Genomic DNA, 17,876 nt, shown 5'->3' on the forward strand with positions numbered 1-17,876 from the left:
AAACTTTTCAGTTTGGTTATATTCACAATATTTCTTGAAGGGAGATGCTATTATCATCCTAATTTTATAGATGAGGGAATTGAAGCAGAGTAAATGACTGGCTCAGGATCTGATGTCAACTCAGGTCTTCTTGACTATAGGTTACTGTGACATCTAGTTGCCTCTAAAGACATCAGATACCTTTGCTTTGTATTTTCTTTTGGTTACTCAGAATAAAAATAGGTTTCTCTGAGGGTACAGGGAATTACGGTTTTGAACAATAGCAAATATCCCAGGCTAACTATTTTGTGGACCCCATAGATGAGAAGGGGATACCCTAAATATTTTCTGGTTGGTTGTTGTCCTTTATTTTCGAAGAGGACCAAAATGGCATCACTATGTTAGAGTCAAGGTCCAGTGTGTCTAACTGGCTGATCAGACCAATACAAATTCAGAATGCTCTGCCACAGATGGGACACAAATAGTTCATATGTTGGGGTAGCTTTTCTAATTTTGCAATTTCCTTTGGGCTAATTCAATTCTGCTTTGCTCATAGACCATAGCACTTTTTCTGATGAAGGCTTGCTATGCTAGGTGGTCCTATGCCAGCATCTCCCATGTCATACAATTGATTCTAAAGTTCTTTAAGAGATACGTTGAGAGTGTTTTTGCATTGCTTTTTCTGACTACCGTGTGAGCACTTTGTGTGAATTCTCCATAAAATAATTTTTTGGGGGTAAGCATACATTTGGCATTCAAACAACGTGACCAGTCCAATGGAGTTATGCTCTCTGCAATAGAGTTGGAATGCTAGGCACTTAAGTTAGAGAAAGGATCTCAGTATCTGATATTCTGTCAGGTGATCTTAAGAATCTTCCTAGGTATTTTAGAATTACAAGATCATTGGTGAAATTCAAAAGAGCCGCTTTAGTTGAATAGTTGGGATAGGAGTAATGGCAAAAGTAAAGTGAGTTGGAGGTGAAGTGACTGTAGAAAGCATTTTTAGGGATCTGCCTGCAAAAGGGAAAGATAGGATAGCAAAGGAATTCAGGGTGAAATGTTTAAAGGTAGGATCTGAGCAGCAGGAGAGGGAAAAGTTGAAAATTAGAGGAGAGAAAAGGGGTAGTCAAACAAAAAATTGACAGAGGGGACAGAAGAGGATGTGATTAGGGGCACAAAAAAGGCAAGAGAAAGGCTACCTAAACTTCTGAAAATGGTGAGCATTAACTCATGCTATTTGAAGTATAAAATTGATAAAGAGAGGAAGTTCCCCATGTTTAGTCTTAATTTTTTCAAATAAGTATAAAATGAAGTTCTTTCCTAAGAGAGAAAGGAGAAAAGTTGGTATAGATTGAGGAGAGAAGAAAAAGTACTATATAAAACTGCCACTTTGAGATAGTGATATAAATCTTAAAAGCTATAAATTGTAGTCTCCCCAACCTGCTTCCCATTAAAAGGATTTAACAGATTAGAGAGAGTATACCTGTGGTGGAAAGTGCTTGAACTTTGACCCAAAAGGTGGGAGAAAGAATGCCAGGGTTTATCTATGTCAACAAATCCAGAGGTCTTTGAGTTGGCTAGTAGATTACCAATCACTCTACATTTTATCCTTCCTTATTCCCTCTGCCCTTTTGTGTACCTTTTTGTGTCCCCAGAGGGACTGATTAATGATACAATTAAAATTGGGTTGCTAAAAATAACTCCAACTCATTAGCTCACCTCCATCTTCCAAACTACTGTTTACCTGTTCCTATTTATTGTTTGTCCCTCCATCTCTCAGGATCTCAACATGGAAAGAAAAGTTGCTCAAGTATCAAGATATGAGAGGTAGAAAGACCACAGTGAGGATCATATAAAGGAACGTGTATGAGGGTAGATACAATAGACATAACTCCAAGAAAGACAGAAAGTCTCCTAATTTTTGGAATGCATATTATGTTGTTAATTAAGCATATTAAGCAGGTTTAAATTTGGTTATTGATTTATTGTTAAATGAAAATGTGACTTATTGGTTAACAAATGCTAATATCAGGCCAATTAGTCCTCTCCTTAAAATATACATTTTGTGCAACTGACATTTAAATGTAATTAATGAACTATAATTCGATATTTTTATTAAACTACCTATTATTAATTACTGAGATAATTAACTCAATTGGTCACAATACAGAGCTTCTAAGAGCAAGATTTGGGATTTGATATCCACCTGATTTTTCTTTGTTTTTTATTCCTTAGCTGAAGATGTCATTCAGGCATCTATCTCACAAATGTGCATCATTTATCAAAGGAGAGACAACTTGTAGGCTGGTCTCTTCAATCCATCCCTATGACTAGGAAATCAGCTAAGAATATGTATGGCCTACTGATGGCAGGTCAGGAATATCTTTTAATATTTGATCATCATAATAATCCTATTAGGTTGGTATCAACAATAATTATTATCTCCATTTTACAGATGAGAAAAGTGAGGACGGTTTGAGGAAGTTAAGTGACTTGCCTATGGTCAAATAGATTGCCAGAGGCAAGATTTAAAAACCTTTAGTCAAGGTTCTTTTCACTATAATACTCTATACTACCTCATCAATGTAAGTGCTTTTTCACTGATTATAATTCACTCTTAAACCTACTTTCCTTCCTGGGTTCCTTGTCGTCTTTCAATAATCCCACAGCTTCTTGGATATTCTGGGCTGCTCGGAGTCCAGATTTGATGGCTGTGTCAATCCAACCATGAGGGAGGGTGGTGTGTTCTCCTGCAAAGTGTATCCTGCCTTCAGGTTTTAAGAGTTCTTGGGAATAATCTACATATTGGTAGGGAGTAAAGAAGGCAAAGCAGCCCATGGAGTAAGGATCTTGGTTCCAACGCTTGACCACAGAGTAGGGACAATAAGCCTGAAGCTCCTCCTTGGGGCGATTGTGGATGACAGCCAGATCTTCTAACACTACATCCACTGCCCGCTTTTGATCCATGCCAGCAAAGAAAGTAGAGTCATCATCCAGGGTATAGGAGGCCAAGATGACTCCTGTTCCATTGGGAAAGTCATGATTGGGGTAGTAGATAAATCGGGAGGGACGGTCAGTTATAGACTTCCCACCATAAATACCATCCTGCTCCCAGAAGCGCTTGGTGCAGGCCAGGATCACCTTGGTAGCACTGTTGTAGTGGATTGAACGCAGGGCATCTTCTTTGCCTGGAGACAGAGGTGGCTGAAAGTGGAGGAGCCGGGCAGCCTTAGCTGTTGTGGCCACGATAGCATAGTTGGCAGTCAGGCGGGCTTGAGGTCGAAGGGGGTCAGGTGTCTGATGGACAATATGGACGTAGTCCCCATCCCTTACTACCTTCTTTGCTTGTGAGTGGAGATGGACAGTGCCAGGGAGGAGGGAGTCATGTAAGGCCTTGGGGAGCTGGTCAAAGCCACCAGTAATTTCCTCAAACCTAAGAGGAGGAAGCGTGGTGAAACGGTCATGCAAAGAATGAGGCAGATATGGATTTAGTCTTAGACGAAGTCATCTGAGGGGCTGGAGTACTTGCAATTGATTAGCAAATAGAAAAATGGAACAATTGTCGAGTGTGTGTGTGTGTGTGTGTGTGTGTGTGTGTGTGCGCGCGTGTGTGTGTTTATGGGTTCTTTGCTGTTTTGGTATCAGGTTAGTCTGCCAATTTATGGCAATAAAGATTTGGGGTCTTCATACAAATACTACCAACCAAATTAGGGATCACTACCTTGCTCCCTTTTCTTTCTACACACCATCTCAGTGGATGCATGTAGCTTATTTGAAAAATATTGACATAAAAACTGATTTTATTGGGGATTTCCAAAACTGGGATTAAAAATCTCTAGCCTAGACATTCATGGGTTGCCCCTCTCCTCAAGAAACCCTGTAGCAAGATTAGAAGAGGGAGAGAGACTGAGCTCCTTAGTACCCCATTCCAGCAGATCAAATTGGATAGCAAAGTAGAATGTTTTGCATTTCTTTAGGGCCCACCATCTGATTTGTTTTAGATTTTGGAGAATGTGGATTAGTTGCTGACATACATCAGTTTTTTGTTTTTTTTTAAATTAGATTATAAGCTTTGATGCAATTTGAAATTGCAGACAAGAATTTTAATCAATAGAATAAAATTCTATTGATTTATTCTAAGATCAATAGAATAAGAATAAAATCTTAGAGATTTTGAATTGTAAAGGACCTTGGAGATTAGCTTCCCACACAATGCAGGATTCTTCTTTATATGGTCTCTACAGGTTGTTATCCAGATGTTGTTTGAATACCAACAGTGAAAAGTAACAAACTAGCTTGAAAGGGAACTCTTTTCATTTAAAAAAAAATAACTACTTAGAAGAAAATTCTTTCTTTTACTGAGCAGAAATTTGCATCTCTGGTAATTTCCAAGTTTTTCTAGATCATGGTTATAGCATGAATTCATGAAAATAATTGATAAATGGTTGTGATATTATTTTAAAGATCTAAGTATTTAAATGTCTTGATATGAAAATGATATTACTAGCTGGTTAGTATCCTCATCTGTTTCTATAAAACATAATCTTTTTTGGTCTTTCAAAGAATATAATGTTATTTGTAATTATAATTTGAATATGACATTTTTCTCTTTTTTACACTGCTCAGAGCTTGCACATAAAACTCTCCATGAGGTTCTAAGTCCTGAAGGTTGACTACTCTTTTACTACTCTGTGGTCTGATAACATGAGATTGTCAACATTTTGGGTGCCAGCATGACTGACTGGGCAAAGACACCCAACTTAAGTTTCTCCTTTTCCATATTTGGAAAACAAGGGAAAAAAGGGAAACATAGAGGTATGAGTTTAAATTCCATTTCTGTTGAAATTGGCTTTATCTAAAACAGGGGTTTAACAACTTTTGTGTACTGTACCCCTTTTCAAAATAGTGATTTTAAGTGCATAAAAGACATGAAGACCTAAAGAAAGAAAATTAATTATATTAAGATACATGCCTCAAAATATATATTAAAAGTTCACAGACTCCAATTTAAGAATCCCTGACTAGTAGAAAGAGTAATGGATCTGGAGTTTAGTGATGCTGATTCCAATTCTACTTTTGTTATTTTTCAGAATGGAACTTTCTGTATTTGTAAAATGAGTGTGTAACTAAGTGATTTCTAAAATCCTGTTTGGATCTTGATACTTTTTTGATCCTACCTGATCTGTATTGGGAAGATTAGTCCTTCAAGATTTGTCAGTAGGAGGGAAAGTGTAAAGCCAAGGATGTTCCTTAGGAGAATGGGTTATTTTTACCTTATTCTATTCACCATGCATGGTGAATGAAGAGTTTTGGTGAATAATACTGTGTTATAAACAAGGATGTGGATTAATTAGGTAACTAGAATTGTATTTATATTAGAAAGTTCTATCTCATACAATTTTCAATTTCTGTCAGTGGTACTAAGTGATTAATCTATTATACCCTGGTAACTGCCTTCCATGACATCTTTCTCAAAAGTTAGTTTTATGTTTAAAACATCTAGGAAAAATAGTGTATTGGGAAAGATCACTGATCTAGTTTTAGTATCAGTTTCTGTACTTCAACTCCATATAACCATGGGCAAATCAAAGCCTCTCTGGACTATTGTTTTCTCATCTGTCAAAACAGTATGCTGGACTAGATGGTTCCTTCCATCTCTAGCATTCCATGATTTTAATGACACATTGTAAGTGAATTGCTATGGAGTATTTTGTGTCCTGACTTTAGTCAGGTTATCTTAAATCCTTTTAAACCTGTTTATATTTTTAACTTATATTGGTAAGCTAATATATATTATTAATATATATGCTATGATAATTCATTTTGTCCTAATATTACTTTTTTTCAAGCTTTAAGCACTATTGCTCCTTAGTTTTATTATTTAGAGGGATGTAAACACTTGGGGATGAATTGGAAAGAAATGAAAGAGTAAATCTTGTCAGTTGTTTACCGAAATAAACTTTTGACATTTTAGGGATTTGTGACTTCATGAGTGTTCAGATTTTTCCTTGCTGACATAGATCACACGAGTGTTCAAATTTCCTCTCACTGACATAGATCACAACAGTATCTGTGGTTATATAATTCATGAGCTTCTGTGCACTTATTTAGGCTGTTCCACCGACCACAGATGAACAGCCTGGGACTCATACCCCAAACACTTTTCTGCTTGGGATTCTCTGCCAGACATTCAGCACTATTGATATAGCCCTTTAGAACCCACAATTAATCAATTTCATACTAGGAGAGTGGGCATCAGATCAGGGTTAAAAAAAAAAAAAAAAAAAAAAAAAAAAAACTCCACATACTAAAATCTCCTCCAGCTTGCAATGTGCACATTAACACCACCTTTCCCCAATGCCAGGTAAGCCTTCTCCTTCCTCTTCCCTTGCTCAGAAACAACATCTTGCAGCAACAGAGTCAGAGTCCTTCTAAGATCATGGGGTCATTAAGAATGATAGATTTAGAATTGGAAATAGAGTTCATCTAGTACAGCTCTCTTATTTTGCAGTTGGAGAAACTGGGACCCAAAGAAATGAAATGACTTGCCCGAGATCACATGGGGACAAATGGCAAAGCCAGGATTTAGACCTGGGCTCCCGATTCTCAGTGTTCTCCCCACTCCCCCATTTCCCACTCCCACTATACTGTCTTCCCCGTAGCATCTCAAGAAAAGTCAGGATAATCACATTAGGTCCTACTGCATGGATGCCATCTGACCAATGTACTTTAGAGTCTTTGCTTTGATAACTTCTAATCCTTGTCATTTTACCTTTTTTGGGTCACCATTTTACCTAGTTTTATGGTTCTCTAGTTTTATGACTTTATGAAAGCTCAGTTATCTCATGCTTCTTCTGCTTCTCCTCCCTTTTCACCTCTCTAGCACTTCTTGTCCCAGACCTCACCGGGGATTCTGGAAGAAGAAAATAACTCCTCTTAATGTCTCAGTGAAAGCTTCATAGTAACCAGCATCAGCATTCATAAGATCTCCAATCATCTGCACTGCACCTCGGCTCAGATTTCCCACTTTAATTAGAAATTCCTGTCACAGCAAAGGGGGAAAAAAGAAAATCAGAGATTAAAAAATATATATTTGGTTTGCTTCTTGAGAGATAATAATACTTATCTCTCTAATCCTAGGGAGGATACTCCAGGAAGAAAGGAATCTGAATTAGAAAAACAGATTCCAGAGAATTCATCTAACATGGATGATCCAGGTTAGGCCAGGCCACTTCCAAATTGCAATGACTTCAAAGTCCTAAAATATCTTCACTCCCACAGAAAAGAGGCAGGGTGGTGTAGGATTAAAACGGTCTGGATTTAGAAAGGTCCTTTGGGGTCAAATCCCAGCTCTAATACATTGTGTGGCTAGGATAGCCATGATAGCTGTGCAGCAGTGGATAAGTTATGTGACTTCTTATTGCCTGTAAAACACAGACAAAAATACTTGTGTAACCTGCTCAACTGGGTTGTCATAAGGGAAGATTTTGTAAATCTTAAACTGCTGTGTATATATAAGCTTTATTATGTTAAATTCTTGAGGTACAATCTCTATCCTATCTCAGTAGGGATTAATGCTAGTCTGATTAATCTAACTGTTGTCTTTTCTCAATTTTTGTGGGGTGTAGGAGGAAGGTCGGAGGGCCAATAGGGATGTGACACCAAGGGACTGACCTTAGTGGAGAAGGAATCATACTTTTCTAGTATTTGACTGCAGTTGCTCTTTTTCAATTCTTCTACTACCTGGAGCAGAGGAGAAGAGAATAAAATGTTGAGAGGGGACTTACTTTTCTCATGATTTACTCCTATCTTCTTTTTTGTTCACTTTCTCATAACCCCATTCCCACCAGCTCTTTTGCAAGCATTCATAGATTTGTTTTGTCAGTACTGTTTATGACATTAGAGCTTGATTTCCCACTATCCTTGGGCTGGCTGTAGCACAGTGATATCATCAGGATTATGATGAGTTTTACTCTACAAGGGAGGAAATTTTAATAGTTGTACTACTGGGTGGCCACATAAATGAACATGGGGAAAGGAAGTAGTGGGGCTACAGATGAAGAGAAAGAAGGGGAGCACATAGATCCATTAGAATATGAAGTTCTCAAACTCAGGAGCCCTAACTGGACCCTGATTACACTAGAGCCTCAGCTTTAACCAATTCCCAAACTTCCTCCTAAACATTCCCTTCCAAAATTCTAGGAAATAGAAGGAAATGGATCCTAAATATTTGCCTCTAGGGCTGTAAGTTTTGAATTATGTCATTTTCCTCTTGTGATGTGGAATAAGGGAAATTAAAGAGGAAATAGGTAATAATTTCTCTAGAAGCATAGGAGATTAAATCCACTTGTATATTATTGAAAAGAATTTTTTTTAAAACCTAATTTCCTTTATTTGTTATTTATTGTGTTCCAAGTCTTAATTAAACATTTTGAATATTAGACCTATGTGTCATATGGTCAGGCAATAAAGTGGATTTTATGAGAATTGATAAGCCATGAATTGCATAATTAATTATATAGAGTAGCCATAGAAAAACCATGAGTAAATGTGTTATTAAAAGATGTTACATCTGTATTGTGTGTTTCCTACTTCCTTATTAAATTGGAAGCTCTTCAGTGATTGTGACTTGTTTTCCTTATCAGCCAGGAAGCTTTCTAAATTTAGATAGAGACTGTCCCATTAGATAGAAAACAACCTAAAAAGGGAGAAGGGCCTTTTCTGTCACATAATATTTTATGAATTTCCTGAAAGTAAGACCTTCTTGTATATCTAGTAAATTTCTCCTTCTCACTCATGGTGGGCCTCTAGCCTCCATACACTCCATATTGTAAGGCAGACACATGAATCCTAAGTTCTCTGGGGTCTTGCTACTGAACCATTAGGACACCCATGCCTTTTTTCTGCTCAGAAGCTGAAACCTTTTATATGTATTATCTCTTCCAGTATAAGTTCTCTGAAAGCTTTTTTTTTTTTTTTTTAAGAACTCTATTTTTAATGCCTAACACATAGTGCTTTTTTGTGTGTGTGTGACTAGAAATCCCTATCTTACAGAGGCTTAAGTACAGCTGATCAATGGCTGCTCTCATTGCTGATCAGCACAGAAATTTTGATCTGTGCCAATTCACCTCTCCTTAAGCAATCTGGTGACCTCCCATTCCTAGGGACTCAAGATATTGATGATAACCAATCAACCTTATAGCTCAGAACTTCAAAACTCAAGAGCCTCAACCCACCAGGATAAGGATTACAGGTATATTCCATTATACCTGGCAGTATATGTTTAAAATTTTTTCTTTAATTTATTCATTCACCTATTCGTTAATTCATATTTCTTCATTGTGTCCATTGCTAAGCATAACAATGGATAAATAGAACAAATGCTGAATAGGTTTGGACTCTCACCAGAAATTCAAACTTTTATTAACAGTAGTAGCCTGAGTTTAGAAACTCCTCCTAGGGATTTGCCTAGCATGCTAAGAGAAGGATGTCCCAACTCTATCCTGTTTAAGGCTTACCTTCCTCAGGGATTCATCAAACAATTTGTCAGCTGTTTTCCCCTTTTCATCTGACCGGACTGGATAGCCAAGCAGACCAGGATTGGCTTGTACCTCACCAGTCCGTCGACGCACTCCATTGATGAGGACCCATGTTCGGTCATCATATCTGGAGAACTCATTCAACTTCAACCCAAATTGACTGATAAGTTCACGAGAAAGCCTGGTAGGAACATAGGTCAGAGGAATTCATGAAGTAAGGCAGACACTCAGAAAGAAAACAGAAAATGTATGCTGTGCATCATACCTCCCTTTGTTCATTATTTCTACCTCCAATTCACTTTTCATTTTTTCAAGGCAAGCCAGGCAGAACTGGCTCCTTTTCAGTCACCCTGTTTTATTTTATTTAGTTAGTTTTATTATCTGCCTTCCTAGGGAAATTTCAGAAAATATACCCTAATCTGTAGAGTAGGGAATAGGGTGAGTACAACATTTATATGAAGACAGAGAAATGGAAGGTAAATCCTTTAAGTAAGGAAAATTGGTCTTCTGAAAAAGGAAAACTGAAAAATACTTCCTTAAACCAAATTCATTCTTCCTTACTGCAAAGATTTCTTTCTTTTTTCTTAATTCTATTATCAGGAAATTTTCTTGGAGTGGGTTTTAGATTTCCCAAATGACATTTTTTCATTCCTGGAACTGACAACAGAACTTCAGAATTGGGTGGATAGCATTTTAGAGAGCATTCATTCCAATCAATCATTTTATAGATGAGGAAACTGAGGCTTAGAGGCAAGAAGTTTTGATTTGCCACAGTCTTGGTCTAGGGCTCTTTTCAATATATCATGTAGTGGGTGAGCAATTGTTCAAATAAGAAAACATTTGTAAAGCACTTAGCATAATGCCTCATATATAGTAGGTACTTAATAAATGCTTCTTCTATAGTCTGAGTCTTACATCTTTTTCTCTGATTTTTTTTCCTGTCATTATCTTCTTCCTTAAGCTGTCTCTTCTAGCTCCTTTTCCCTTCTTGCTCCTGGGCTTTCTTTGTCATCTCTACAATCTTCAATTCAACAAGGATTCATTAAGTGCCTACTAGATTCTAGGCACTGTGCTATATGCAGGGAATACAAAGACAAAAATGACCCTACTCCCTGTTTTTAAGGAGTATACATCCTTTTGGGGGAAAACAGCTTTGTTTGGACTGATAATTTTATTGGTATTGGGAGTTTCTGGTGAGGAAACGGTCTTTGTGAATGCAGATTTGTAATAGTAATTTACAATTTCAAAGATGTGCCTGAGGCATTAAACATCTGACTAGTATGTTGTCAGAGATGGAACTTGAATTCCATTCTTCCATACTCCATGGCCATCTCTCTAATCACTCACTATGCCATACTATTTTTCCAAATATGAAATAAATACAAAGTAATTCAAAGTAAGCTGTACATGGCAGGTGAGGTTTAGGAGAGAATACTGATAACAACTGTGTAGGCTGTATATACAGTATACTCTATGTACAGTTTGTTGTCTTTCCCATTTGAATGTGAATTCTTAAAGGGCAGGTTTTGTTTTTTAATTTTCTTTGTATCCCAGTCCTTGGCACATAGAAAAGACTTAATAAATATTTGATGACTGGCTAACCTAGAGAAATTAGGAAAGGGTTTATGAAGAAAGTGGTCTTGTAGGGAACTAAAGTTTCTAAAAAGAGGGGTAAGGAGGGAAAGTTTTTCAGGCATAAGGAACAGACTATACAAAGTCTGCACAGAGAGGAAAGACTGAATGTTGCATATAAGAAATAATAAGTAAGTCACTTAGTCTGGAAAACAGAATGAAATGGCAGTGGGGTGGTGATGGTGGTAATGTATAAATAAAACTGAAGAGATAGGCTGGAGCATATTATGAAGGGCTAAAAAAAAGCTGAAAAAGGCATTTGTAATTTTCCCTAAAAGTAATAGGGAGTCACTGAACTTTCTTGACCAGAGAAATGACAACCATATCTGTGTTTTAGGCCTATAACTTTGGCAGCTGTATAAAGGGTGGATTCAAAAGGTGAGACTGGGGATAGAATGGTTGAACGATATCCAATTAGGAACTGATTACAATAATTGCTTACATGTGGTTGGCAGGGATCCGCATGGCACCAAGTTCAGCATACCACTCTGCCCCAGGCACTCGATGCGTCTCAATTCTCCCACCTACTCGTCCAGAGGCCTCCAGCACAGTAACCTAGAAAGATATATTCTACCCAGCCTTAGTAATATCCAGTTTCCCTTTAAGCCCTATCCCAGCACAAGGATCCCTTAGATCTCATCCTGATCACATCTCTCCCCCCTTTTCCCAGATCCCAGCTACAGGTACTAGTTCCATTCCAGTTTAGAACTTTCTTTCTTACTAATTGGAATGAAAAATGCAGGTATCTAGCCATACACCCAGTCTACTCTCCATCATATTTTCTTGGTTTCTTTGATATTTCTTTGATATTAATGCAGTTAAGTGGTATAGTGGATAGAGTGGGGTCTGAAGTCAGGACGACTCATCTTTCTGAGCTCAAATCAGACCTCAAATATTTATTAGCTGTGTGATCCTGGGCAAGTTGTTTTAACCCAGTTTGCCTCAGTTTCCTCATAGCCAAAATGAGTTGGAGAAGGAAATGGTAAACCACTCTAGTATCTTTGCCAAGAAAGTCTCAAATGGGGTCACTAAGAATTGGACATGACTGAGATAACTGAACAATAACCCCCACTGCTTCCCCTTCTCATCCCCCTCTGTCTAAAATCTGAAGTTCTAGGCCCAGTATTCTGGTATTCCCAGTTCTTGTACCTGGTGGCCAGCATTCTGTAGAACTTTAGCAGCAGTGAGCCCAGCTATGCCAGCTCCAATCACTACCACACTCTTCTTCTTAGTGGGTGCTCCCAGGCCATCCCGCAATAGCCTGAGCAGGTCTTCATATTGGGGGTCATCAAAGCATTTTACCAGCTCACTATTAAAAGCCTGGGAGAGGGGGCTCAGCAATACTGTACTCATGAGGCAAAGTTTCACTAGGGATGATAAGAGAGAAAGACTAGGATCAGGAGAATAGCTATAACACTAGAGATGTCTGGGATTCCGGACATATCACTAGATTAATGATGCAACCTATTGGAATCTCTTCTGTCCTCTCTGGGGTTAAGAGAACCCCAGAACTGACAATAACTTTTAAAAATCATAGCTTACACGTATGTAATGTTTTAGGCTCTACAAAGTACTTTCCTCACAGCAACTCTAAAAGGAAAGTAACACCATTTAGTATAGTGACTGGCACATGCTAAGTGCTTAATAAGTGATTTTTTTCATTTTTTCATAATTTTCTCCATTTTCAGAGATAAAAAGTAAAGCAAAGAATAGCTAGATGAATTTCCACAGTCACCCAGCTAGGATTCCTGACTCCAGATCCATTAAGGACATTGAGCTCTTTTTTTTTTTTTTTAAATAACTTTTTATTGACAGAACCCATGCCAGGGTAATTTTTTACCACATTATCCCTTGCACTCACTTCTGTTCTGATTTTTCCCGTCCCTCCCTCCACCTCCTCCCCCAGATGGCAAGAAGTCCTATCCATGTTAAATATGTCACAGTATATCCTAGATACAATATATGTGTACAGAATCGAACAGTTCTCTTGTTGCACAGGGAGAATTGGATTCAGAAGGTAGAAATAACCCAGGAAAAAAAAACAAAAATGCAAACAGTTTACATTCATTCCCCAGTGTTCTTTCTTTGGGTGTAGCTGTTTCTGTCCATCATTGATCAATTGAAACTGAGTTAGATCTCTTTGTCAAAGAAAAGGACATTGAGCTCTTAAAGACAGATTGGAGAACTGGTAACAGAAAAAAAGAAAATAAGGCTAATTGTTTTAGTGAATAAAAGAGAGAGCTTCATAATTTGTTTTTTTGAGGACAAAAGTCCTGTATGGTTGTCAAGTGCTTTAATCTGCTACTCTTTGTATTTGAATTTAGAGATTACCTCATCTTTTACTTTGAAGTGAGATGTTATTCCACCCCATTTTGATACCACAAGTTCTTTCAAGACCGATTTTCATTGTCTCTTCATCTTATCCATATGAAGATCATCTTAACATCCAATTTCCATTTTTTTTCCCTGCTGTTCTATTTCCTCTTGCCCATTTATCTTTCTTTTAATGAGGGATAAAGGGCAGGGCCAAGACCAAAGTTAATTGGTCTTCAAACCTTTAATATTGACTTCGATCCACAGCTATATAAATAATAGGTTCTTATTTTAGCCAAGGAGATGGTTAATAAGAAAATAAGGCTAATTGTTTTTAGTGGATAAAAGAGAGAGCTTCATAATTTGTTTTTTTGAGGACAAGAGTCCTGTATGGTTGGCAAGATGCTTTAATCTGCTACTCTTTGTATTTGGGTTTGGGATTACCTCATCTTTCTGTTTAAATATTCCCTTTAGCACTGAGATAAAAGTATGAAGAAGGGGAGATGTGTGTGAAATGACCTAATAAAAAACTCCAGAAAGCATTATATTCTATGCCAGGAAGATTGAGGGGCAAAAGGGCACCTCTCTTGAATGAGAGAAAGACACTGAACTAAAGAGACAAAGGAGAAAGAAGGAAGGGAACGCCAGGCCAGAAAGTTAGGGGAAAGTAGAGATTCCCATTAAGCTCTCATCCTGGCTCTACCTTTTGGTTACTTACAGAAGGTGTCCATAGTCTTCAGGATGTAGAGGGAAATCTTGTTCTCCTAGATGGTTCAAGTTGTACACCTTCATTGAGAGACTGGGTCAGAGGTTGGTAATATATTGTCTTCCTTCTCTTTCCTCTGAACTCTTCTCTCCACCTGTTTAATTACACATCTCTCCTCCCACTCTTAAATCAGTCATTCCCTTTAAGTCTTGAGAAACAGGAAGGAGATATTAGATAGATAGGGAGGGAAACAGCCACTGTTAGATTTTTAGATTCTTTCAGTATTCTGGTGGTAGAGGATATTAGCCTCTTTAAGGAGAAACTTCATTCAGACTTCTGATGATAAAGGGTCCCATAGGAGTGAGCACTTTCAATCCTTTCTCTTCTCCCAGCCCTGCCATTTTCTAGTTTTATAGTTTATGAGAGAGATGATGCTATTGACCACTTGTTTGGAAGGTCCTAGATATGAAGCTGTTCATCAGCTTTTCACCCAGCTATTCCCCAGTCCCATCCCCATTCCTGATATAATGTTGTATATATTGATATAAAAACTTCTCTAAACTCTCCCTTCTTTCTTTGGAGTTTTTGTATGCTACATATGTGACTTTTTTTTTTTTCCTGAGGCAATTGGGTTAAGTGACTTGCCCAGGGTCACAACTAAGTGTTAAGTGTCTGAGACCACATTTGAACTCAGGTCCTCCTGACTAGGGCTGGTGCTCTATCCACTGGGCCAAACAAGATATTTTGTAACCATTATCTCTGAGAGAAAAAAAAGAAAAAAAAAAGAAGAAAAAAACTATCTGAAAATCTTAAAAGCACTCAGGTGAATCAGACAAATTAGGAAGATTGGAAGAGAATGAGGAGGGGGAAAAAGCAATGCTTTCCAATCTGCAACTACATCCCACCTATCCCACTCCCTATCCCAGGTCTCCCTATTCCTTCCTACTCTCCAGCTTTCTCTCATATCCTAATTCATTCATTCAACAAAAATCCAAGTGATAAACAGACACATAACACTACATTAGGTGCTGAAGAATATGTAAAGATAAGCAAGAACCCCTTTTTTTCCTCAAGGAGCTTAATCTAGCAAGAAAAATAAGACAAATTATTATCATACAAAGTAGAACATGAGAAATGTATGAAAGGCACAAAGAAAATGCTGTTAGGCTTCTGAAAAGGAAAAGACACTTGTTTGACTATAGATAAATCATTTTGCCTCTTTAAGCCTCAGCTTCCTTATTTATAAAAAGAGGGATTTAAATTACATGATTTCTCAAATCCTACTTATTTTATGAATCTATTATTTCTGAATAGGAAAATAAGACAAAGCTTCATGGTGTCATTGGAAGGATAATAGAATTTTAATAAGCAGATTTAGCGGTGGAAAGGAATCAGAAAGGGATAAAAAGGAAAGGGATTCTAGGTACAGAGAATAGAATTATTTTTCCCACTCTGCTCCTTCTTCTAGGGGGTACTCTTCTTTCTAGTTATTGCCTATCCTTCAAAATGTTGCATAATAATTTGGAAAAAAAAAGCAGGGACTCAGGACCATGGTTCAAACCATACTTTTTATATTTACTACCTGTGTGTTCCTGAACAAATCATTTAATTTTACAAGGCCAAAATTTCTTTTATTTTTTAAATGATGGGGTTAGACTACACAATCTCTTCTGGCTCTATAATTATGGTTTATTCATTTGACTCATTTGATCATTTTAATATTTCCCAATGGTCTTGGGATTCAATGATTTTCATTTTGTTTCAATGATTTTCTCAGAAACGTAGTATATTCCCTTTTCTTTTCTCATTTCCCCCTTTTTGCATTGGTTAATTTACATCTAGTTTTAAAATAAATATAACAGGACTGTCAGCTCCTATGCTCTAGAAGGATATGGAAAAATATAGCCTCTGAAAAACACTTACTAATATGAACATCATGTGAAACAAAAGAACCAAAGGGAAGTACTACAGATTCTTCTATCCCACAAAGGATTATATAAGAAAATGGTACCTGAAACAATTGTCTTCTTCAGGTGTTGGGTTAAGACTGTCTAATAGGTGCAAGGAAATTGGGCCCATGCCCATATGGACAGGATTTGGATAGTACTTAGAAAATGGATCTGAAGTCAACTTAATCCTAGGTAGATCCAAAGGTTTGGCTCTTGCTCTCAAGTCAGGACTTTGATTCCAGATTAAGGTTGTGAAAGAAGGCAGGACCTGGACCTAAACAGCCATCACTCCAGAAACTACAATTGGGGAAGTAGCATCAAAATTCATCCATGCCATCTAGGACTAAAAACATGGCAGAGTCCTTTTGACTTTAGTGATATCAGGACCTCCCGTATAACACTGTTCTATTCTAGGACTGCAGTAAGAGATGGGACCTGGCCATAACCAGTCCACACAAGAGTGTGGGGAAAAAGCATATTTTGGCCATGAAATAATCTTATTATATGACAACTGAAGCTAAAAACATAATCAAAAAGCAGAAAACTCTATCATAATATCTTTCTTATGCATTATAAGAATCTCAATATAAAACCCTGAGAAAAAGGAAACAACTACAAAAAAAATTATGATGATAACCTCGGGGCGGGGGGGGGGGGGGGGGGGGAGAAAAGGAAAAGGGGGGGGGGAAACAATGAACTGGTTTAGAGGGAATAGAAGAGCTGAAACAAAAAAATTCAAAATGCAATCTGAAGATAACTTTTCTAAGTAGAGGACAAATTAAAAATAGAATGAAACAAAGTGAACTAAATGATTTACTAAGGTAACAAGAAATATTAGAACAAAGCCTAAAGACTGAAGAATAAGACCTAAAATATCTACCATCAAGAGTCAATATGGAATAGAATCATGTTTTGAGAAAAATTCATTGGAAATGCATGGTAGAAAACTCTGTTTTACTTAGATAAATGTTTTTCATGGTCAAATTTTTCAGTTTTATCTATTCTAAAGTTAGAATTGAAAGGAAGATATCCCCTGATCATTTCTTTAAGTCAGTGTTACAAAACCCTTTAGGAGCCTAAGTTTCACAGTGTCTGACCTTCTAACACCACCCCTTATCCCCAACCAGTTCTGTCACTCAGACATAGATTATTTGTCTAGTAAAGATAAGTGAGGTGGTAATTAAAAGTATCATTAAGAGTCTGGGAAACTTGTGCCCTTCCTTTGTGTGACACCTTTTGTCTTCATTCTGTTCTCTTTCCCCTTCCTCTGACATCCCATCTCTCTTTCTGGCCAACTTATCAGGTCTTATTGCAAGAAGGAAGAACATACAAAAGAAAGAATGAGGACTAGTGGACTTCTGAAAAAAGCTTTCTACATAATCATAAAAATATAAGATCACAGAATTTTAGAGTTGAAGGAATCATGGAAGTCATGGAAACCTTGTTTATAGTGGATGCTTGGATAGGAGTTGTGATGACGATGTATTTTAAAATCAGCTGGAGTCAAAAATTCAGGTTAAGGGAAAATCTTCAATCTTTATTTTCAGTAGAGGTGAAGAAGGATAGGAGATGAAGGGGGATCGGAGGTGAAGGGGGGATCCTGATAGCAATGTGTGCAGTTGCGTCATTCTTGACCAGCAGCCAGCAGTCTCTTTCCACTCCTCTCTCTGCCCCTCCGCCTCCACCCATCAAAATCATCATTTCCTATACAACACATCAGGATTTGCACAAAGTGTGGGCAGGGGGCCATTCTTTCTC

At 37.5% G+C, this 17,876-nt stretch overlaps 1 protein-coding gene across 1 annotated transcript; it reads right to left on the bottom strand.

The window, feature by feature from the left end:
• Nucleotides 1-1,330: 1,330 nt before the first annotated feature.
• Nucleotides 1,331-14,717, bottom strand: LOC100923259 (L-amino-acid oxidase). The gene is made up of 7 exons (XM_003768689.4): nucleotides 14,182-14,717; nucleotides 12,300-12,517; nucleotides 11,593-11,705; nucleotides 9,498-9,699; nucleotides 7,654-7,722; nucleotides 6,885-7,021; nucleotides 1,331-3,412 (listed from the first exon to the last, which is right to left on the bottom strand). Exons 1-7 carry the CDS (start codon nucleotides 14,192-14,194, stop codon nucleotides 2,584-2,586), a joined length of 1,581 nt encoding a protein of 526 aa, XP_003768737.4. The 5' UTR covers nucleotides 14,195-14,717; the 3' UTR covers nucleotides 1,331-2,583.
• Between the last annotated feature and the right edge of the window lie 3,159 nt (nucleotides 14,718-17,876).

Source organism: Sarcophilus harrisii, chromosome 4 (assembly GCF_902635505.1).
Source record: "Sarcophilus harrisii chromosome 4, mSarHar1.11, whole genome shotgun sequence".
Classification (NCBI taxonomy): Eukaryota; Metazoa; Chordata; class Mammalia; order Dasyuromorphia; family Dasyuridae; genus Sarcophilus; species Sarcophilus harrisii.